The following is a 24180-nucleotide window of genomic DNA, read 5'->3' on the forward strand; positions in this document are numbered from 1 at the left end:
TCCCTCCCTCCCATGGCATCACAGCCACCAAAGCTGCCCTTCACTCCATGGCTTTCCCACCCCCCAGGCAGCCAACATGGGCTTTTGTCTCTGTCCTCTCCATTACATCCCTCCTTTGGTATAGCGCAGAAGCCCAGGGGGAGTCCTCTGCCCCCTGCACTGACTTCAGGACGCTGGCAGCCCCATTGCTGAATCCCTCTCTGTGCTGCCCAGGATACCGCCTACCAGTGTTACTGCTGCCTGGATGTAGCAGTGGCTGTAATGACATTTTCATCTGGTGGACTCTTCCAAGACCTTTTTGGAGCTGACCTGTGTATACTTACTCAAGGTGCTATGGCAGGAGGAGGAAGGATAAAAACAAAGAATTGTGCTTTCCTCTGGCAGTGGGGAATAGGGAGCTGCTTGATAGAGGCTCTTCAAGAGGCCTAATCAGCCCTGCTGTTTTTCCAAGGGAATGTCAGATGGAGACCACTTATTAGACAGTCGTAACACACTGAGAGGGATAACACGCCTTAAAAAAAAAAAAAGGGTGGGGAGGAAGACTCATACTGATTTATTTGCTAAGTGAAATGTGGGAATGTGGCATGACTAGGTCTGCATTGCCATATGTTAAAATTAGTTTTCTGAAGTTTTTTTCCCTGATTCTTGAATAACCTGACACTCAGCAAAACAGACCTGCAGCCTTCTTTGGATTGACAGCTGACTCATCTGATTTCAAGATTTCATCCCAACATGCTGAAACCTATGAAAGCGGAGGGATAATTTACAAAAATGTCATTTGAGTAAATTGACAGAGAGAGTTTGTAGGTAGAAGTAATATTAGATCATGTGTTTGAAGCTACAAGTGGTAATCAGGGGATTATGACTGGTTATACCTCCAGGGACAATCCTCTGTTCCTTGCAGAAGTTCAAGATGTAGGTGTCCTTGTTTAGCTTTCCTTCTTTGTTTTACCCAGGATACTGTAGTAAGAGCTGTCCTGCCACACACGTCAATACTTCTGTATGTGGTTACTGTACTTAAGAACATCAACAGGTTTTGGTACACTGAAACCTTTTCCAAATATGTAAAGCAATAATAAATACGTGAATGTCTGTGATACCATCAAACCACAGCAGCATGTAGTGTTCTCTAATGAGCATCTTGCCACATTTTTATATGGTTCGGTTATTTCCTACATCTTCACTAGTGAGAGCTGTGTGTTTTTCTCATTTCAGCAGTGACAGGGAATAATTCTGTGAAAAAAAAGGAGGACACTACCATTTTCCATTGATTGTATCCACTTAATTAAAAGTGGTATCTTTTAGCAAGGACATAGCTCAGCTAGGAGTGCTGACACCCACTAAAGGCAGTGCCTAGTGAGGAGGACAATTTGGTTCATGATTCAGTGAAGGCATATGCTTAAACCCTATTGATGTTCTCCCCCTTTCTTGCATTTAAATGCTTTTTAAATACCTTGCATTAAAAACATCCTCTGTTCATGGTAACTTCAGAACGTATGTTTAAAACATTGTTTGGGCTATGTTTGAGAGACAGACTTTGGAGCCTGAGTTCTGTGCTTAAAAATACTGATTTTATAATCTGCTATGGAAATAATTGCAGTATGCTAAAAATAAGGTGGTTCTTTACAAGTTGCTGTTTGACAAACAAGTTACTTTTCTCCAGTTTGTCACAAACACTTAAGTCCATTTGCATCTGTGTTTTTACTTAGGACACTTCAATGAATTGCTTTAGCTTTTACCTGATTTAAAATGGTGTCTCAAATCCTATGATTAGCATTTATAAATTTAGCATTTAGTAGAATCAGTAGAATAAAGATCAACTGTTATTTTTTACTGATCTTAGACATGGAATCTGAAGTTTCACTTGCAGTGTACTCTTTTAGGCACCATCAGTTAAATATTCAAATCAAATGTAGCACAATTGCTCTGTTTAGTCAATGTGACTTTAAGTACATTTTGTTAGGGATTCTGTTATGTACTACTTTTCGGATAAAAAGCACAGAAATAAGTGCTGTTTGTTAATGTTTATCTAAGTGGTATGCTAGATGTAAGAGAATCTTGCTTTTGGGGTCTCTTGTTACACTCAGTGAGCATCTGGTAGCAAAGTTCATGAGCCATATCCCTGGTGAGTGTAAATTGTCATAGGTCTATTGACTTCAACTGAGCTATGACTATTTATACAAATTCCCCTGCCTGTTAGTTTTTGACTTTTTAACACTAGACTCCATTTCTGATACTATTTATTACATTCCTTTAGTGTGTGGGAAAAGTTTTTACGTCCCTCATGTATTTCAGTGAAGTCTCTCTTTGAGGTGTTAACTGCTTTGATGGGTATTTTCTGATATCCCAGGAGTGCTGATCTTTAGATGTGTGTGAGTATGTGCAAACAATGATTTTATGTGCCGGAAAGGTGGGTTATTTACAGATAAGCCTTTGGTCAGAGAATGAAACTGTTTGTTCAGAGCATGCATACAGGTAGGGCAGGAAGCCTGTACCCTTCTTTCATGACATGGATGCAGGGTGTCTTCTTCCAGGCAGGGGCCTGAGGCAGCAGTGAAGTTGTCCCTGCCATCCTTTTCTTGGCTACAGAAGGCAGGGTACAGATGTGCAGGTATAGGTGTCATGGTTTTACCTTAGCCAGGAACTAAGCACCACGCAGTGCTTGCTCACCCCTTCCCACACCCCTGGTGAGATGGGAAGGAAAATAAAATTTAAAAAAACAACTTGTGGGTCGAGATAAGAACAGTTTAATAACTGCAGTAAAAGAAAATTTAAAAGTAATTATAATGAAAAGGAAGATAACAAAAAGAGAGAGAACCCAGAAAAGACAATGATGCACAGTGCAATTGCTCATCACCCACTGACCAATGCCCAGACAGTCCTGAGCAGCGATTGGCCCTTCCTGGCCAACTACCCCCAGTTTTTGTATTGAATGTGATGTCCTGTAGTATGGAATACCCCTTTGGCTAGTTTGAGTCATCTGTCCTGGCCATGCTTCCTCCCAGCTTCTTGTGCACCTCCTCGCTGGCGGAGTGTGGGAAACTGATTAATCCTTGACTTAGGGTAAGTGCTACTTAACAACAACTAAACGGTGTGTTACCAATGTTATTCTCATACTAAACCCAGAATACAGCAATGTACCACCTACTAGGAAGAGAATTAACTCTCTCTCAGCTGAAACTAGGACAGTGGGGTTTTTTATATTTTATAGTTCATGGATGGGGGTGGGTTTTGGGGTTTTTTTGTCCTGTACATCTGGACTTTGGAAACTTTGCTAGAACCTCCAACCCATTTGTGCACGTTACTGAATTTCTGCCCAGTACGGACAGAAATTATAGGCTATGTCAGGAGCACCTGGCATTAGCCAAGCCCTTCTTAATTGATGAATAGTAGTTCAGGCAATATTGGTTTTGTAAAATCCTGTTATTTTCCTGCATCAAATATTTATACCTCAGTTGTGTTGAATGCCAGTATTAAAACTTCCATTGATCTCCTGTGCACAACAGGAGGCCTGCAATAAGGAGCAATTTTATAGCCTACTGTAACTATTACTTTAAAAGGCAACACTCCTGGCAAATTTTAATTCATGGTGAAACAAGAAATTGAGTGTTTTATTTAATATTTTCTCTAAAAGGTAAACATACTAACCTGATTAGGAAGTACCAAGTATTTTTCTGTAGTAACATTTATTCCCTTTGTTTTTGACAGGAGGCAAATTTTATAGATGTGATATGGCATATGACAAGGGTAGTATGTATCTCTTCTCTCAGATCTTCTCTGTGACCTGTTTCAGTGAGAGGGAGTGAATATTTGGAGATGTGAACTCATTTTAGCCATTGAAAAGTGATCCCCTTGTGAATCAAGTTCACTCTCTGGCACTATGATAGGATACATGTCAAGAGTAAGGGTAACAAATTACAAGGGCTACAGTGCCAGATTATAAGAGGTCCTGATTTTGAGATGCGGTATAAATAATCCATGAATACATATGTATATCAAAAACAGAAATTCCTGAGATGTTACTGCTTCCGTTTATAATGCCCTTCCCCCAAGTCAGAGTGATTTGCCTCTCTTTGATTAAACATAAACCCTTTATTCCTTTAATTCTTTGTACTGCAGGTCATTTAACTTGTGTGCTTTATGCTTATGAAGTAGCTACACACCGGGCTAAGTAAACTCATAATCTGAAATATGTTGCCTGTCTTTTTCTCTCTGGTCTCACTGTTGATCATAATCATCCTCTTTACACAGCTTCTGCCATCAGTTTTCAAGCTGTAGCTATCAAAATCTCTGAGACATTGCCACAAGATCAGTGACTATATACCAAATGTTGTATTTCTCTATCTGTAGCAAATAAGATGACATAAATCATTTGTCCTTTCCTTTGTCTGTCACTGTCTAACTTTTCTGTGCATTTGTGCTTGCTTTCCCACTCAACTTGGAATATCGGGGGAGTCCTAATATCCTCCCTAGTATTTGACAGTTTTTAATTAAATGCTGTTTAACCTGTGGGCAGTATGAAAGAGGGTCAATTTTTCAGGTTTATTATTTGTTGTGAGAAGATTTATGAGGAAATTTTAATTGTACTTAGTTTGTTTGAGGGAATTCGCTGTAACAAAGTTTCTACTATCTTAGAAAAAACTAAGAAAAACTTAGAAAAAACTTTTTAAAAACTAACCTCTGGAATATCCTGTTATATTATATAAATTGGTTAAGTATTGTTTACTTTGGTAAAGTGTAGGTTGAGGATATATCCCTCCAAATAACTTCTAGATTTATTATTTGAATATATTAAAATACATTGTTCTCAAATTGTAATTTTAAATAACATTTTTGTTCATTTTACTGCAAGGGTATCTTGGCAGGGTATTATTAAATTAATTGGATTTTTTAATATATACAATCAAAAAAGTTTTTCTGAGTTTTCTGGAGGATTTCTGAGGTTTTGTGCTGATGCAGAGTGTTGTGTTTCTTCTATTTTCAGGAAATAGATTTAACTTAGAACCTTGTGTTGTCTTTGTAAGTTGTGTGGAATACCATCAGAAATAAAGTTATCTTACTAGCAAGTAAATATCTAGTACTCCTCGACTATGCTTTCAGAATGCTCTTTGTGAACCCTTGCTAAAGATTGTTATGCTTTCCTGTCTTTTCTCTATTTTTCAGCAAAACCACTAGGTCTCCACTCAGTTTGTTTTCAGGGGCACCAGATATATACTGAAAGCTCTCATCAGACGTGTGCTTCACAAAATGAATTTAGTATTCAACAGGATTTCCATGGTTGCCTTTTGTTTACTGGGACTTTTTTGTTTCATATGCCCTCTGGACTGTTCAGATGTGACAGTTGCAAGCAATAGATTGTGTTACATAGATACCATATAATGTATCATGCCCAGATGTATTCTTGCAGCATTTTAGATTTTCTGTTAAGAAAATGCCTCCTAGGTATTTTCTTTTGTTAGGTGTCCTTTCTGTGTCATGTGAAATTAAAGTAATGCTTAATGCCAGAATGGGGATTGTGATGTTCAGTATGTTTCTGCAACACATGCAGTACACCTAGAAATCTCTCCATATACTTCTAGAGCAGATATCCACCTTATGGAAGTCTTGTATGACCATCATCTAGAGAGCTTCCTATTCATGCATGCTGGCCTTTATTCCAATTTAGAGGCACCTGGTTTTTCCAGTGCTTCCTTTATAGACCCAGATGTTCCTGGAATTTGTGATTTCTGTCAGTGGGAGGAGATTCAACTGGCACTGCACCACTGAATGTGCATCTTCTACATTGCTTGTTTGGTTAGTTCTCCATTTCAGACAGATGACTTCTGCCCACAAACCTGAAGGCAGACTGTGTTTATTCAGGCAGTGCAGTGCATGTGTGATAAGGAACTTGTAAATCTCTTACCAGTGCTTGGTTCTTCAAGATGTTTCCAGACTTGATAAGCCTGGTCAATCTTAGAGACACTCCATGTTATACATCAGTGTTTTGCTTTTATTTGCACATTCCTGAAATAAAAGGTTTTCCTATTCAGCTTTATATTAGAAAGGATAGTTCTTAACCTCATTGTTCTGGCAGATCACCTTATGGGCCTGGAAAACCAATGGCATTCATTGTAAGAAATGGAAGTTGGGGTTTTAGGAATATTAGTCAGATTCTTTACTATTTTATTTTTAAATCCAAACTCTTGTCAAGCATCTGATAATTAGTTGGGAGGAGAGTTATCTCAATAGGAGAATATACCTTACCTCCACTCTAATTGAGTGCTGAGAAAATTCATGTTCCAGGTGCGCTGTCTTTGAGACTGCCCCCCAGCAAAGGTGAAAAAAATGCCAACACTTAGGATGTTCCTGTCTCTGTTTTGTAAAAAAATAAAACTAAAAATAATTGTTTAAAAATGGAAGGAAATAACTTCAAAAGGTAACAAAAGGTAATGCTATCTTGAAACATTCATAAAGAAACAATAAAGAGCACAGGTTAAAAAGTACCTATGGTGATTAACTTGTAAGATTTCTGCAAGTGGAACGAATTGAACTCTTCTGGATTCCTCCTCTGGAGTCAGATTTCTGCTTTTACCAAGGTTCTTGACCAGAGCAGACTTTACAGCTCAAGCAGCAGGAAATTGAAGAGTCAGTATTTCTGCCCATTTTCAGCAGCTTTTAACTCTTGCTTTGACCAGCAACTGAATTGATGGCATTTGGTTTGGAGCACAAATCAAAGCCGCACATGGTTCCAGACTCCTGTTTAAGCTGAGCATGATGCTGTTCCTGCACGGTTTTATCAGATTCCCCCCAGGTTGCTTTTTGCTGCAGACATTTTGCCATGTGCTGAGTGTATATAGAGCTGAGGGAAAAATTAATCTGTAAGGAGACTGTAAGTGCTGCCACTTCTGCAGCTTTGTTGAAATCAACTATTTTCCTAAGGAGGCTAATGTAATTTTGTCCCCTCCATAACAGTACTAGTCAAACTATTCACTGAGTTTCCTGACCTGACAAAGAGGCATGTAGAATAACACCCCAGCTTCTATCAAAGTATCTGACATCAGATTACTGTTTACTTTTGCTTGCATCCATGGTAATGGTCATATCCAGTTTAATCAGCAGTTGACTGTAACATGGGAGAGGGAAGCATATGTGTATATATATAGTATCTCAGCTGTATTTAGTAGTTCTTGACAGAAATAAATAAACTGAGCTAAGTAAGAAATCACAATGCTTTTGTCACCAAACCCGTGCTATTTGGGGTGCTGTTTTTCATAGATTTTGTGTATGTGTGTGTGCTGGCAAGAGAGCCCTGCACTGAGAGTTGAAGTGTGAGATACAGTTTCAGCTAGATACATTGCAGACTTTGTTCTGCAGGATAGGGGTATGAATTCACTCTTGAGGAAAAGGTCAAATAGAGGTTCATATTCATTCAGTTCCTTATGGGAATTGCTGACTTCCTATGAAGGTGGTCAAGGATTGTAAAACAGGTACAGACAAAATGCCTTCATATTTTTATCCCTTCAGGCATGATGCAATTGTTGCAAAAATTAGAAGTTTTGTTAAGAGAGTGAAACTGCAGGAATTAGATTCTGAAAGATTACTCCTTTACTTCATCCACCATAATAAAAACCCTACATATCTATGGAAGCAAAACTTGTGCCAGAGTTTGTAGACAAAATGTTGCTTTATGAATAGTATGAATATTTCCTATCTTATGTGATAGAAAATAAAGGCCAGATCTGGACAACAAGTGCATGAGACACTTCATGTCACCATGGTTTATCTAGCAGCTGTGTGATGGATCGGATCCTGTTAAGACATTGTCTTTCTGGGAGGAAAGTGTGAGATGCTGCTCAAGTGGTGATTCACTGGTTCCAGTTTTGGCTACACCGTACAGTCCTGCCCAACCTTCCACTGCCAAAGAGTTCCTAAGACAGAATAAGTGATCAGAAGTAAAGGGCTGCACTGTAGATACTTGGTGATGTGCTCATCATGGTGTTTGTTGTCTGGCAGCAGGTTTTCAGACTAATTTGGCCCAGTTGAAGTTATGTGGTTTTACACATACTCACTGACAGTTTTGTCCCGTTAATGTGGCACTCTAAGGAAAGGTGAAGGTATAAGAGAAGTGGAGACATGGGTGACCAAAACAGGTCTTGATATCCAAAGACAACAAAGTACAAAGTGCAGAAGAAGAGTATTGAAGAAATACTTCCAAAATTGCTGGTATTGAGGAGGTATCTCAGACTTTTGAACTGGCTGTTTAGTTACGTAAGCTGAGTTAGCTTTTGGGTGACCTAGGATTACTCTAGAGTCATGGTTTTCTAGATTATGTTTTATGCCTTTTTTGGTCCAGTGACGTGATGTGAATCCATCAGGCTAGTGAATCGTAGCATAGAGTCTGTGCCGTGCCAGAGGAAACACACAGCATACTGGTGAGGGTGCTCTCATTCTGAAGGCCCTTTTCAGTGCTCAGACGTTTATGATCTACAGATCAGCTCTGTATTATTTACTGGGGCTTTGGGGATGATGTGTTGAACTACTGAGCCTTTAGACTAATGTTTTTATGCCAAAATATTTATCTTTATGTAAGGGAGTAAAATTTGGCCCAAAGCCCTGTTGAAATTGAAAAAAATGTATTAAAATATATGTTGGAAGAGGAATTTGACATTGACTCTGACTAGAGAAAAGAGAAAAATAGGTTAAAACCTTGATTATTTTTTATTCTGTTTACCTATTTCAAAAGTTCAAAGAGTTCAAAATTATTCCGTGCTTTAATTAAAGCTTGGCAGGATCTCTTCTGCTGTTCACTACAGGAAATGAAGAAAGGGAGAGAGAGGCGGGGGAAGAGAACCAACCATTTGCCTAATGGTACTGGGTGCAGCAAGATGCCAAAAGCGCATGGGGATGTGTAACAAGATCTATGTTGCTGTGTCAGTCTAAAGGGTTTTTAATAGATTCATCTGTCAGATCTCATTACTATTAGCATATGATTTTTAAATTAATCTTGGGTTTTGGTTTACTCCTTTCTCTAATGAGCTATTTACAGGGTGCCTCATTAATGCTTTCAATGTAGTATAGAGAGAATTGGTGGAGAAAGCTGCACCTGGGGAATGAAACAATTTCGGATTTACAGTCTTTTGTGGTTTTCTCCTTTGATAAGAAAATATTCAGTAAAAATTCTTTTGGGACAATGAGACATCTGCTTATAAAATCCTAACCTTCTTTTGCAGAGAAGATTACCATGAAGACGGGTTCTGTCAGCCATACAGGGGAATTGCATGTGCACGAATCATTGGGAACAGGACCATTTATGTGGACTCCCTCCAAATGCAAGGGGAAATTGAAAATCGTATTACTGGTAAGCTTATACATCACTGTGGCAGGGCAAAAAACATTAATGAAAGTATCCAATTTGGGTATAAATAGTGCTATCATACTTTTCAGTTTTATTGGTCAATGGCTAAAAGCATCCTTGTGTTAAGGTTTAGAGAAGGTAAGCCAAATTTAACACTTGTGCAACTAGCAAAATTTGGAGCAAGGAAGATTAATATCTGCTGTTATGTGTAGAAGCTTCTTCTGTGTCATTAAGTAAAACATGAGAGCATTGACTTCTTAACAGCTTGTAGTTTATACTGGAGTTCTTTGCATGCTGATTCAAATAGATTTTTTTAAAAATCATTTTGTGATGTAGTAAAAAATTACTGATTTTGATTTTCTTGAAAAATGTGTGGTGACTTTTCCCTTGGGTTTCCTCCCCATTGCATAATCCTGATAGAGTCTGAACTTTACATTGATTTATGTAAAACAAGAGTCAACTTTTCTGTGTTCTGTCCCTGCTAATGCTTTCTCCGATCTGTTTTGATACAGTCACAAATGTGCATCCAAAAAGACTTTTAATGGGCTGTACATCAATAGGGAGTTTTGTCTCAGCAACTGGACCTCAGTCAGCTGCATCAGTGACTGATGTACACAAGTAGAGCAAGCAAATGAATTTGTGGAATAGAGAAAACTGTTTATCATAATACATGGCCAGTTAACTCCATCCAGCAGAAGTTCATTTGCATCTGGCCAGATATGGCTAACTAACTGAATCTGCAATTTTAACATAACTACTTGCCAAAAGGAGTTTAACTTCACTTGTAAGCTCTATCTCTTTAAAAATATTACCTTAACAACTCATTGTCAAGCCAAAAATCCATGTCAGGTTTTTTGTGTTCTTGAGATGGTGATCACATTCTGGGACTGGCAAAATCCAGATGCTGGCCTTTCATTGTGCTGTTACGCTTCAATCCTCTCTCTTCTTTCTACTGTGCCCTGTTGCAATTCCAGCCTGGTTTACTATTATGCCATTAATTAATGCATACTATTGATACCATTTTTCTTCTACAACTTCTAATCTTTATTCTGTTTGGATGTTTTTCAGCAGTATGGGAATGTTCAGCTAGCTGAAATGATTAAATCTGTAACTCCATGAATTAGGTTCACAATGGTTTGTTTTGGTTTTGGTTTTTTTTTTTTTTTTTTAATAACAAAAAAAAATTGTGATATCTTTCAGAAAATGTTTAATGATTAATTTATACTTGTTTCTGAAATATTCAACATAGGCATTCATGACCTGACTGCTGGATCCCTAATGCCACTGATTGTCAGTTAGATTTTGGAGCCTTGGGGCTGGGACTCTGTCCTGGAATTGAGGAGAATTTCTGATGGGGCTGTTCTTTTTTAGGAAAACTCTGTGCACCACCATGTAGAGCTGCCAGTATCTATCTAGACAGTAATGATAATCCATTAATAATACCACATTTTCAAACATCTAAAGGATGTATCAAATGCCTTTTGCAAAATAAAGCTGTGGATTTCACAGCATACTTTGCTTCTTACAATTCGTCTTATATGTGAAACAGGTATTGCACAGCTGGATGTTCTCTGTCCAAATGACAGGTTATTTTTGAAATTGCAGTAATTTGTTAGATTAAAAAAAAAAAATATGCTGTGTAACTGCTGCTGACATTTTGCTTATACTTTTGCCCATACTTCCTAAGCGCAGTTTTTGTGCTCAGAGCCGTTAGGGCCTTCAGGGGCCACTGTGCATGGTAAACGGTGACACCTACTGCCCAGCACCAGGAACAGTTAACAAGGTTACAGCCGAGACATCTATCGGGTATTTTCATTCTGGATTTTCATTTCCCTGCTGTGCTGATGTGTGAAATACATTCCTTTTGTCTCTACCGCCTCTGGTGCTGTTCGGTCCTGGCCATGTGGTTCGGTGAGAATTGCATCCTTCTACTAAACAAAATGACGTTTCTGGATAAAAATTTGGGACATGACCCTGACTTGTGGATATGTGAAGCAAGCAGTGTCTTTGCTGTGCTGTTTAATATTTGTTTCATAAGTAAAAAAACCAAACCCCTTGGATGCCACGACACAGTCCTGCTGGCTTTTGTGTCTCTAATCAGAACAAGGGCACGATTGTGGATTGTGCAGTCTTTACTCATGCTGGTCTAAATTCTGTAATGCCTTCACAAAAACTAGTGTGGTGTTTCAAATAGCCAACAGTAACCTCTTCTCCTTCAGGTTTATTTTTTCCCTGTTAATCTTCAGGACAAGCACATATCACAGCTCTCATTTGGGGCCTGATATGCTTGCATGCAGTGTTCCCTAAATGACTGAAAACCGATTATATTCCTGTGTTAATACTCCTGTATTAACATAAACAAAGGTGTGGACAGTGCAAAAGGCTGGAGCTGGTGCTGCTTGCTGCATGTTTGGTGTTTAGGAAGAGACAGGAGACTCCTTGATAGCAGGTGGCAGCAGGAAATAGATGGTTGAAAGGAGAGAGCTGGACAAGAGCAAAAGAATTGATTTGTAGGTTGTAAATAGACTGCTGAATGACTTGAACTGCTCATTTCCTCTCTTTTTACAGTGTGTATTTGTGGAATGTGCAGTCTTGCAAGCCTCACTCACAAATTATGCTTTCCAGTGTGGGAATGAATGTTCCTACATTTAAAGCCTGATTCATCCCCAGACACATGATACATACGCACATTTAACTGTTCTTTGCAATGTACAAGGAAACTCTGAGATAAATGTTAGTACGTAGATGCTGGGAGCTGAAGGGGAGTATTAAGTTCCTAATTTATTATGACATTCATCTTAATGTGATCAGTATGCTGACGTTGATTACATTCTTTTTCCCAAAACCACTGCCTGTTAGGCTTCTCGTGTCTATTAATAGCTATATTTCCCCGAATACCAATACCACACTTACTTTTGCCTGTCAAGACTTGAAAAACACTTGTCTTGTTTAGTGATCAAAATGTCTGCAGGAGGAAGAAGCTTACGTGATCCTTGTTCAGATTTTACCTAATTAGGAACTTAGGAAATACATGTTAGTATCCTGGCAGGTGTATCTTGCCTTCGCTCTTTATCCTTTCAAGTTAAAATTAGTCAAGCGCCAACAGTTTGCTCAATGCTAGTCACTTGGCTAACTTCATAGGAACTGAGGTCCTACAAGCTCTGTGTGTATGTCAGAGGGACACTGGAATGCTGGATTTGCTTTCTGCATTTGCTAGCTCTCCTTTACAGTAGAAATGACCTCATTTTCCCATTGTTCAGTAGTCTTTCAGACCCTCAGGAAAAGATGAAAGTTGTAAAAGGCAAATGAGATTAATATTATGTCATTTCTGGTGCTCCTAATTAATCGATACTTAAGCAGTATTTTTGTTTCTTTCCAGCTGCATTTACCATGATTGGCACTTCCACGCATTTGTCTGATCAATGCTCACAGTTTGCTATACCATCCTTCTGCCATTTTGTGTTTCCCCTGTGTGACGAGCGCTCTCGGACCCCTAAGCCACGGGAACTGTGTCGGGATGAATGTGAAGTTCTGGAGAATGATCTCTGTAGGCAGGAGTACAACATTGCTAGGTCAAACCCCCTCATCTTGATGCAACTACAGCTGCCTAAGTGTGAGGATCTCCCACGACCTGACACCTTGGAAGCTGCCAACTGCATAAGGATTGGGATCCCTGTGGAGAGACTCAGTCGATGTAAGTCTGGGTGTTTATCACTGGGAAGAAGTAAGGTTTGTTGCTTCCTCAGGTTGGGTCTGAGAGACAATATTTTATCAGTTGTTCTTTTTGTAAAGAAAGTACTGCTATACTGGATGCTACTGCTTTTTATCATGTTAATACTGACCATAATCTTGCACTTCTGTAAAGTACAGTTAGGATGGCAAGGAAGTTTGAAGGATTATGCTTGTTACTGGAAAGGTTTATGGCAACCACTTTGGACTATAAAACTCAGTGTTCACACAACTGATTTGACTTAGTTTTTTGAGGAGTAACAACGTGTTCCAGGCTTCCCTTCCCACATGCCTGTCCTCACCCCTGGATCAGTCCCTGCCTTTCTGGATGAGTGAAACATCCCCCATACAGCTATTTGTGAGTTTTGTTTACCTGCCAGTAAACCTCAGATAGGTTGTGAAGCTTCACTGGAAAAATCTGTTGAGAAACTAAATTTTTAATGTTCATTATTTCTATATGGAAATCCACAAGAATTCCTCTAAATTGAGTGTGGAGTGTAACTGTCTTTCTTCACCCACACAGTATGGGTAAAAACATCGATCTGGCTTCCGTGAATTTGTATTTGCATCCAGGAGTTGAAGGGCTGTTCCATTGTCAGTAATTATGTGCTGATAATTTTTCTGCCTACTCCGTTTCCTAGCAATTAATCACCACTCCCTACAATGTTCAACAAGGAAGCTCCAAGAGTCTATAACTGTTTAAAGTTCAAAGTGTGATAAGATTATTCTGAATATCCATTGTCTGAACCCACAGTTAGGAGCAGGGGCCATGACATGGAAAACTAGCTGTGTACTAGTAAGGCAATAATCCAGTGTAGCTGTGAAGCAGAAATAACTGAGAAAATGATGACAGAGACAAAGCAGCCAGGAAAGACGTATCAAGCAAAAGGAATAAGAATAAAATGAACAGAAAGTCTGACAAGTACCTTGTCTGTAACTTACCTTGTCCTGTATCTAAAGGTCCACACATGCTCCTTAGCATCAACTTGCAAAGTTACCAAATATTGGTGTGTATAGCCATAGAGCTGAGACACTCCAGGGCAGAATCCTGAAATAACTGGGTGTAAGAGTACAGATGTCCACAGAACTGAAATTTCAGACCCCACAGCTTTCATTTAAATCCTGAATTACCTAAATTCCATTACTTATGGCATACATGGTGTATGCACTTCAACCCTTTTGGTTTGCTGGCCCTTGCTTGTTTTGTTATTTGCAACATTTTGTCACACCCTATGTTACAGATCATCAGTGCTACAACGGTTCTGGAGCAGACTACAGAGGGACAGTCAGTGTTACTAAGTCTGGCCACACTTGCCAACTCTGGGACTCCCAGAGTCCCCACAACCATGATCTGACAAGCACACAGTTCCCAGAGCTAGGTGGAGGACACGCATATTGCCGAAATCCTGGAGGTCAGATGGATGGGCCCTGGTGTTTTACGAAGAATAAAAACGTACGCGTGGAACTGTGTGACATACCTTCTTGTAGTATGTATTCTCTTTCTTTTTCCCCTACTACTGCCCTAAATCCTGCGTAATTTGTTCCCTAATTTTACAAGTATAATTCACTTAAAAGGGTTATGCTTTCAAATGTTTCACTTGTTGCAATCCGGCGCCCTTGTTTTGCATTGTAGAAATTTAATGGAGATCAGAGCTTATAACTGAGATGTTGTGACACTTTTTTTTATTATGTATTAGGTGCTTAAACTGCGATTATAATTAACAGCACTGCTGCAGTTTTGTATTCTAACTTGTGAAATGCCAGTCTTGACATACTTATCACCTCTGTGTGTTTGGTTTGTTCACACTACTCAGTGGTATATTGCTTTCACTCTGTATGGCATCTTGCAGGCAGCAAGGATTTTCAGATCCTGTAGAGGGAGATGCAGCACCATGCTTGGTTGGAAGGAACTGTGTGAAGTGCAGAAGCAGAGATGTAAAACAGACTATCTTATCAGAAAAGCCCTACACTATCTGCTAGTGACTCTGTACTGCACAACTGATAGCAAAAATAAAAAGCACAGCTCTCACAGCTTAATACTGTCCCACTCACTTCCGTGTATGGGTACAGCCTTCACTCTAAAGCTGTTAAGAGTGGTAACAGTCTTTGGACACAAAAAAGCAACCTAATACTGTACTGCATTAGGACAAAAAGCATGTTTCCTGCTGCAGCAACAGATGTATCATGGAAGCCATAAAAGTGGTTTTGTTACAGATTGCCTGGATATTTAAGAGCGCTCGAAATTGACATGAAATTTTTTAGTTACTTCACTTTTTTACAGTCACATGATTTGACATTTATAATAAATTTCTACGTTGCGTGCAACATGATATAAAGATAACACTGGGATGTGGTTGTGGTGAAAGCAGAAACCACATATAGCAAAACCACGGAATGCAGAAAACATCCCAGGCAGTTCCAATGAACATTTTGGACATCACTGTGCTTTCTAGTCTCTAAGTATCAAGAAAAAAGCATTTTAGGAAGGTTCCAGAACGGTCATTAAGTGTATTGATGGTCTCACTGTAACATGAAAGCACTTTAATTCTATTAAGTACAAGATAAATAATATCTCTAACAGTGAGAAGTGAAATTTATTTTATTCTGGGCAGAAGTGGTACCAGTGGAGGTAAAAAGTGGGCAAAATGCTGATAAAATTGATGTTGGATGAGAAGGTCGAACTGCAATATTGTGCTGTGGTTTATCACATTGAGTTCACTGCTTTATATACTGTGATGATTATTTTTCATCCCCTGAACAAGATAATGCAGTGATACTCTTGTCTATGTTCTGCAGTTTCCACAGCTGAGAGCCTCAAAAATAAAGCGAAACAAATCGCATACTGTTAAAGTCAACCCATTAAATGTGGGGCTTCTAGTTTATCTTCATACTGCTGGTTGCAATGTCCATTCAAACTTCTTTGAAATATTTAATGGAAAATTATGGAGAAAGGGGAGAGGACAATGTGGCTTCTGTTTTCAAGCTGTAGGTGTTTACTTTTTGTTTAAAATGCAGTATTAATAATCATGCTGTAGTTTGTTGTTTGTTTGGGGTTTTTTTTGCTTTACTGTCCAATGCATTAAAAATACTTCCTTTAAACAGAGAACATTTCTGTGCCTGGCAGGTCCACGTGACAACAGTAAAATGGGAATCCTCTACATCCTGGTTCCCAGCATAGCCATCCCCCTGGTTATCGCCTGCCTTTTCTTCCTGGTCTGTATGTGCAGAAACAAGCAGAAGGCATCTGCTGCTACACCACAGCGCCGCCAGCTGATGGCGTCTCCTAGCCAGGACATGGAAATGCCACTCATCAATCAACACAAACAGGTATTTTTTCCATAACTTGCTTAGGCCATGTATTTCCAAAGTGTGATTTTCAGTGTCTCAGCTTGTTGGTGTTCAAACTGAGCTGTGTTGTAAGTGACCTAATTCTCATACTGCAGTGGCCATCTACTTCACTGAAACCCAGGTGTTGCACTTGCTAGCTGTGTCTAGAAATCCTGGCCTTGGGCAACAGCAATCAGGACAAAGTATTGCATGACATTTGTCCTTACCTACCAACCCCCATTCTGCCTGTTGTCTCAGTGACTGGAAATGTTTTTATTTCTGATCCAGTCTTCAGCCTGCAGCTCATTTTCACTCCTGGTAATGACATGGCTGGTTTGCTTGTTTAAAGCAAGATGCACAGTGGGGTTTCTTGTCTAATCTGTCAGCTCAGTCCGCTGGTATTCTGAACCACCGCCGAGCAGGGAGCTGAGCTGGGGTGCAACGTGTTTCTAAGGCTGTGCATGACAAAGGATGGTGAAATGAAAATGGCTTTGAACTTCCGTCTACAGATCTCAGCTACCGCATACAATTTTCTAGGTCAACTAACTGATCACGCTAAAATCCTCTCAGAGCTAATGTTGAATTTTTAATCACAGCATTTACAAGATGCAAGCTTTAAAAAACAATGCTTAAATTGGAACAATTGGTAACATCTGTTCAGGAAACTGTAGAATATTTGGGGGTTATTACCAATTGTAACAAAATGCATTGTTTCTGTGTGGTAAGAGGAAGGTTTAATGGCAGAGTCTGGCCTGTGCTGGAAACTGACTGGTCCAGTCCACAGTCTGTTGGCCACTGAAATCAGAGCTTGTTCCCAAATCACCTGTTAAAGCATCTTTCCATCCTGCCCTCCTCCCTCGTGCTGCAGTGCCCTGTGCATGAAGCTGTGCCAGCTGCATCAGTCTCAGTCAGGGACTCTTCTGGGCCATGCAGCTCAGGACAGACCCATTAGATCACCATCACAAACTCCCTTACTTTCCCTGCAAGCTGCAGGAGGGGGGTTTTGAGGATTACTCGCTCTTGGGTTTGCCACCTTTTCCTTCATGTACTGAGAGAAGTTTCTTCTTTCTTCTGCTCCTCTTCCACTCCCGCTTCAACAGAGCTAGCGCAAGGTTTCTCAGCAGGGGTACTGTCTGCTGCTACCCACAGGCAGGGGCTGTTGCTGTAGTGCAATGGAGGAGAAAGAGCATATCTGCTACTGCAGACGGGAAAGAGAAAAGTTTTGTTATTCCTTCTGCTGGAAGGGATGTTTCAGTTCACCCTGAGGCTACCGCCTCCCTCAGCCAGTGCTCACAGCTTTTCTAACAAATATCCAGTGGGCAGCTCTGGGCTGATCTGTAGGGCAAGTGCAGCTGCAGTTAATAGATGTCATCATTTGCCAGATATACTCTGAACCAATTATTCATTTAGCTTGCAGGAAATATGGTCACTTCTTTGTAAAAATAATTGCACTCATCATCTTGCAGCATAATTCAATTTACACTTCTGATAACAGTATAGCTCATTTCAAGGTTAACTGTAAAATCAATATACCAATGTGAATATACAAAAAGATAAAAAGTCTTTTGGCCCAATTTATCTTCCATTTGGAGCATCTAACCACTGAGACCTTTTCTGTAATAAGATTCTGTGTAGAAAACATTGTGATTTTTAACTGACTGACTTTCTTTACTTCATTTCAGGCTAAACTTAAAGAAATCAATCTGTCCACTGTGCGGTTTATGGAGGAACTAGGAGAGGAGAGATTCGGCAAAGTCTACAAGGGGCATCTTTTCGGTACAGCACCAGGTGAACAGACGCAAGCTGTTGCTATCAAGACACTTAAAGACAAAGCAGAACTGTCTCTTCGGGAAGAATTCAAACATGAGGCGATGATGAGATCACGATTACAGCACCCAAACATTGTTTGTTTGCTGGGAATAGTGACAAAGGAACAACCCATAAGCATGATATTTAGTTATTGTTCCCACAGTGACCTCCATGAATTCTTGGTGATGAGATCTCCCCATTCGGATGTTGGCAGCACGGATGATGACAAGACAGTAAAATCCACTTTGGAACCAGCAGACTTTTTCCACATTGTGACTCAGATAGCTGCAGGAATGGAATATCTTTCAAGCCACCATGTTGTCCATAAGGACTTGGCCACTAGAAATATACTGGTGTTTGATAAACTGAATGTGAAAATATCTGATTTAGGCCTTTTCAGGGAAGTTTATGCTGCTGACTACTACAAACTGATGGGAAATTCCCTTCTTCCTATACGGTGGATGTCCCCTGAGGCTATTATGTATGGCAAGTTTTCCATTGATTCGGATATATGGTCATATGGAGTTGTGTTGTGGGAAGTTTTCAGCTATGGCCTGCAGCCTTACTGTGGTTATTCTAATCAGGATGTCATCGAGATGATCAGGAACCGACAGGTTTTGCCATGTCCTGACGACTGTCCTACATGGATATACACTTTGATGTTGGAGTGTTGGAATGAATTTCCCAACAGAAGACCAAGATTTAAAGATATACACAGCAGACTAAGAACATGGGGAAACCTTTCTAATTACAACAGCTCAGCGCAAACCTCTGGGGCAAGCAACACCACGCAAACAAGTTCTCTCAGCACAAGCCCTGTTAGCAACGTCAGCAATGCTAGGTACATTGGACCAAAGCAGAAAACTCCAGCTTTCCCTCAGCCACAGTTCATACAATTGAAAGGGCAGATGAGACCAATGGTCCCACCTCCTCAGCTCTACATTCCAGTCAATGGTTACCAGCCAATGCCTGCCTATGGTGCTTACTTGCCAAATTTTTATCCTGTCCAAATTCCAATGCAAATGGCTCCTCAGCAAATGCCTCCCCAGATCATTCCCAAACCAGGCTCCCACCACAGTGGGAGTGGATCCACCAGCACAGGCTACGTAACAACAGCACCTTCCAATGCATCGGTGGCTGACAGGGCTGCTCTGCTCTCGGAGGGCACAGATGACACACACAATGGAACAGAAGACATCGCCCAGAATCCTGTCCAGGAGGAAGAGGAAGAGGAGGGCTCTGTGCCTGAAACAGAATTGCTCGGTGATAATGACACACTTCAGATGGACGAAGCAGAAATTCAATCAGAAGCCTAAGGAATTTGGCCTCATTACTAAGAATTTTACATCACTTCCATGCATGGAGGCTGTCAATCCTTAGGCTTAATCGCAGTGATTTTGATCTGACTAAAAGAAACAAAACTAAAAACCTACACCCATGTAAAGTGCAGCAATAACGATATACCAGGTTGACTGACCATTGTCACCATCAGATTTGCCGAATATGATGGTGTAGAATTGCTGGGTTTAATCTTTTTTACTGTCCTACAGTTTTTGAGGGAAGCTGCTTTTCAGTTATGTACTGTTGCTATGCAACATGTTGCAGAGTAGCATTGCACATCATGTATATCATGATATGTGAGTGTAATGTTAGTGAATTATGCTTAAACCAATAACACAAAAAGGAATCCAACTATGGTTGCAGAATTGCTCTGAGCATAAAGAAGTGCCCTGGATGTGATGGACAGCTTAGTTTATAGTATTTATCTCTTTGATATAACAGACACGAGATTGTTGTTTGCTTTTTGAGTCTGAAAAAAAAAAAAACAAGTTGAGAATACTGATCCATGTTTATATAATGATAACCAGAAAAGTAGGGAAACTGAACATAAAATTGGCTGGGCTGAATCAGACCATGCATCTGTCTATCCCATTAGCATGTCTCAAAAGGCCATCGATAATGTCTGCCCAGGGAAGACTGCAAGGACAATTTCCTTGTAGAATTTTCCCCGGGTATTTCCCTAGCCTCCAGCAATTTGTGGCCTAGGGACTTCCTAAGCCAGAAGTGGAATTTTTTTCTGTTTAATAGCCCTTTATGGAATTTTCTACCATGAATTTATACAAATGATTTTGAACCCACATAAACTTCTAGCATCCACAACATCCTGTGGAATAACATGACAGGAGAGAGGATGGCTTTCTTTCATCATTCCCAGTGAAGGACTGTGACAGAAGCTTCCAAATGAGATCGTCTGACTGCATTTGTGGATGAAAGTATTCCTTCTCTGCTGTGTGTTTTCAACAGCAAGCAGCCTTAATACACTGTTAACCAAAAATGGGGATATTGTAGGGGATATTGTAGGTGTGCACTAACTTAACAATCCAACTTTAATTGCATATTGGTTATCAAGTATAGAAAAGGGCTCCACATGTATGTTCCTACATTGCAAGGTGTTGGGTTTTGTGTGGGGTTATAAACTTACTTGATTTACCACAGTTAATGATGGATTGCTTGTGAAACCATGTTTTTTCCTGCCTCTTAAGTGAAAATAAATCTTTGAACGGTAGAAGACCAAAATAGGCAATACTGTACAAAGTGCTGGTTTTGTGCTTCTATTTGCAGGATGAATCATGTACAGACCTTTAAATGTAATTTATGTTTTACTACATTTTATATACTTTTTTCATTGAAATATTTGGATTTTTGAATGAATGGACTTTATAACTTAACCATTTACAATATTCACACCTGGTGCAGTTTTGTTGTGTTGCTGTTTCGTTTTGTTAAACATGCAGACAGGTCCATACATTTCATGACCCTTTCTGTAATACAAGTAATACACATTCTCATTGTAGCATTGTAGCCAACACACACTATAGCTATAAGTTGTACATCCAACATGGAGTATTTAATAAAGTGATGCAGAAAGTATGATTATGTTATCTTCATAGTTCCTACAGCTGCTGTTTTGTTATGGTACTTTGTGGAAATAGAAATGGCCACAATTCCTTAGGTTACAGGTTTCACATCTAAACTACAATGTTTGTTGTTGGGACTTAACTTCTAAGTTATGTACCATTGTGATCTACACATACTGTTCGTGGTATGGCAGCATTACTTATTTCCAGCATTTCACCTGGATTTGGAAATGCACTGGTAGGAATAAAATATGAAAGCTTTATTACTTGTGTTAATATAATGCAGCTTTGGGTGCTATTACTAAATAAAGCATAAATAAATAAATAAACAAATGTTAAGTTTATGTACTTTAAGTTCTTTGTTTCTTCTAGGTTTCACATTCTCAGGTTAATGAACTTTATTAATCAACTACATTGGCTTCTTTTGCTAACTTCCTGCCTGGAAAATGGAGAGTAAGCAGTCCAGTTTCACCACAGATGTGTACATGAGAAAAGAGATATAAATGAATGAGTAGCAGTCAGTGGAAGCTTCTGTACAACACTGAAGTTCAGCCCATGTCTGACAGTCAAAGAGCATTACAATTCTGGGTGTTTTGGGTGCAGTTTGGGAAACTTCTAATTCCCTTCTTTAAGCCTCGTGAATTCAAGCCTATAAATCACTATAGTTAGAACAAATAGGGCAGACTCCTATACTGACTTTCCCATTCCCACTAAGATGTGCATGTGCTCTTAAGGTGATAGCACAGTAGTAGTATACAATTCTCTAGGCCAACCTTGGTAATACACACAGTGCTGCAGAGGGCTTTTCTCCCATCTTGATATGGACACTCCTCCCTGAGCTTCATGATTGGAGCCATGACGGCATGCAAACACTGTCTATGGCTCAGGTGAGCACCATGCACAAGTGGTTACCACTACCAACACGTTAATGGCTACTGTAACTTACATGAATTGGCAGTTGTTGCTCTACAATAACTTGCTGCTCTACAACTCCACAGGCTACTCTCCCTATGATGTCTGCTGCAAAGAGCCAGGATCTGCCTTTCCTCCTCAAGCTTTGGAAGCAAGGCCAAGGAAGAGCAGGAAAGGGATGTGGCGGTAAGTGGATGAGACAAAGTGGTAAGGTGGAAAAAGGGTTGGGTCTGGGGCCCAGCAAAGCCAGCACAATGCTGCTCCCTAGGGCATGCAGTTATTTCTTTCTGCCAGGGCAAGCAAAGCTGGGGTTTGTCCTGGTGGCAGAAAAACTTTTCTGAGCAACAAATATATGTCCAGATGGCCAGAAGAGGGCAAGGTGTTTTTGAAAGACTGTGGAATGTTTCAAAATTTTTCCTTTGCCTCTTGGTGCTCCGTTTCAGCCAATATGAACTGCCTAAGGAGACAGGAACTGACCTGGGAACAGTAGAACATTGGCAGTGTCCACAGCAGCCCACTGAAGAGGCAGGAGGCTGTGGCTGACAGAGACTGCCTCTTCCTCTTCTCCAGTGGTAAATGACACTGGACCTGGTGCATGCCCTCCTCCCCTGCCCATACCAATTTAGCTGTCCTCACTCAAGCCCAGTTCTCTGATATGGTTCAGGTGTCTGATCTTGGCTCAGAATGTTGTGAAGAAAGAGCTGTTGCAGAAAGGGGTGGAAGTAGCCCTGGTGGCATCAGCCCCTTATGTGCAGCCTATGTTTGCAGAGCACAAAAATGCTTCTGGGCTTCCCCTCAGGGCAGGGAAAAGCACCCCTGTGCTGAACAGGTCCTTGGCAGGGTTGGAGGTCAGCCCAGCATCAGCAAGCCTGAAGGTCTGCGCTGCCTGTATTCATAAGTCTTGGTGAGAAAGTGGCAAGAGGAAGGAGAAGCTGAAACACAAGGCAGGAGGGCTTTGAGTGTAGCACAGTCAGAAGTGCTAAGGCAAAGTCTTGACCCATGACAGGACTTTTGTAGTATTCATGTGTCCCAGAGCATAAAGAACCAAGGTCTATAGAACAGTGCCTTCGTCAAATGGGCATCGGTCTGGGCCTGAAAGAAGTGTGCATCCCTGTTTGGGGAAGCATACGAGGTAGATGAGGATTGGATTTGCAGAGACAGGGCAGGGAATATCAGGTTCATACTCTGAGCAGGGAAACTAGGTGACTGTAGATGTGCACACTTCCTCCACCATGCTAGTGCAGCCTGGCAAGAACACAAATCTGAGTTGTTCTGATATTCCCTGAGATCTGGGTTACTGCAGGGTGTTTTCATCTGTTTTACTCATTGGGACTACAGGGAAGACAAAACTATAAACAGTGCAGTATAAACAGCTGTGTAGGAACAGAGGATTCACCCACAGTGCAAACTGTTAAGTACAAATAGGCCTTATTATTGCAAGCTTTGATAGGCAGCTTCATTCCCTCACTTTCATCTAAATGTCACTACTCTCAGTTTCATCTAATGATTTCCCTAAAGGCTGATCCAGAAGGACATGCTCCCTGTGGAGATTCAAATCCTTTGCTCCCTGTATCTGCCATGGCTAAGAACATCACAGTAAGTCAAAGAGAAGTTACTCCACAGTAACAGTACCTCAAACTCTTATTAGATATAAGTTTGAATTGGTTTCTCACTTATCTAAGGAGTTCACTAGATGTCACTTGCTTCTGTGTTCAGAGAAATCATCTTACTTTGGCCATGTGGGAATGAAGGGAAGAGTTCAGATGCTTTCTGGGAGAGAGTTCATGACACTTGTTGAGTTGGAGCATTCTCGAAAGATGTCAGACCTTGAGGTGTTTGCCAGAACAAATGTAAGGATAAAACAACCAGCTACATGCACAATTTTATCACAAAATCACAGAACTGTCTAGGTTGGGAAAGACCTTGAAGACCATCCAGTCCAACCATTAACCCAACACTGACAGTTCCCAACTACACCAGATCCCTCAGCGCTATGTCAGCCTGACTCTTCAACACCTCCAGGGTTGGGGACTCCACCACCTCCCTGGGCAGCCCATTTCAATGCCCAACAACCCGGTCTGTAAAGAAATACTTCCTGACATCTAGTCCAAATCTTCCCTGGCATAACTTGAGGCCATTCACTCTTGTCCT

General features: G+C 40.4%; 1 protein-coding gene across 2 annotated transcripts in view; it reads left to right on the forward strand.

The window, feature by feature from the left end:
- The window catches only part of ROR2 (receptor tyrosine kinase like orphan receptor 2), a 157841-nt gene extending 136394 nt beyond the window's left edge, over positions 1-21447 (forward strand). The window contains exons 1-6 of one of the 2 annotated variants that reach the window (XM_026866431.1): positions 8730-8847; positions 9210-9337; positions 12714-13028; positions 14305-14550; positions 16188-16390; positions 18073-21447. In XM_026866431.1, the coding sequence (XP_026722232.1) occupies positions 9307-9337; positions 12714-13028; positions 14305-14550; positions 16188-16390; positions 18073-19515 (2238 nt within the window). In that variant the 5' untranslated portion in view covers positions 8730-8847; positions 9210-9306 and the 3' untranslated portion in view covers positions 19516-21447. Of the gene's footprint in view, positions 1-8729; positions 8848-9209; positions 9338-12713; positions 13029-14304; positions 14551-16187; positions 16391-18072 lie in introns of those variants that run through there. The other variant, XM_026866430.1, reaches the window with a different exon arrangement.
- Positions 21448-24180: the final 2733 nt, after the last annotated feature.

The sequence above is a fragment of the Athene cunicularia genome (genome assembly GCF_003259725.1).
Source record: "Athene cunicularia isolate RWA chromosome Z unlocalized genomic scaffold, athCun1 chrZ_part2, whole genome shotgun sequence".
Taxonomy (NCBI): Eukaryota; Metazoa; Chordata; class Aves; order Strigiformes; family Strigidae; genus Athene; species Athene cunicularia.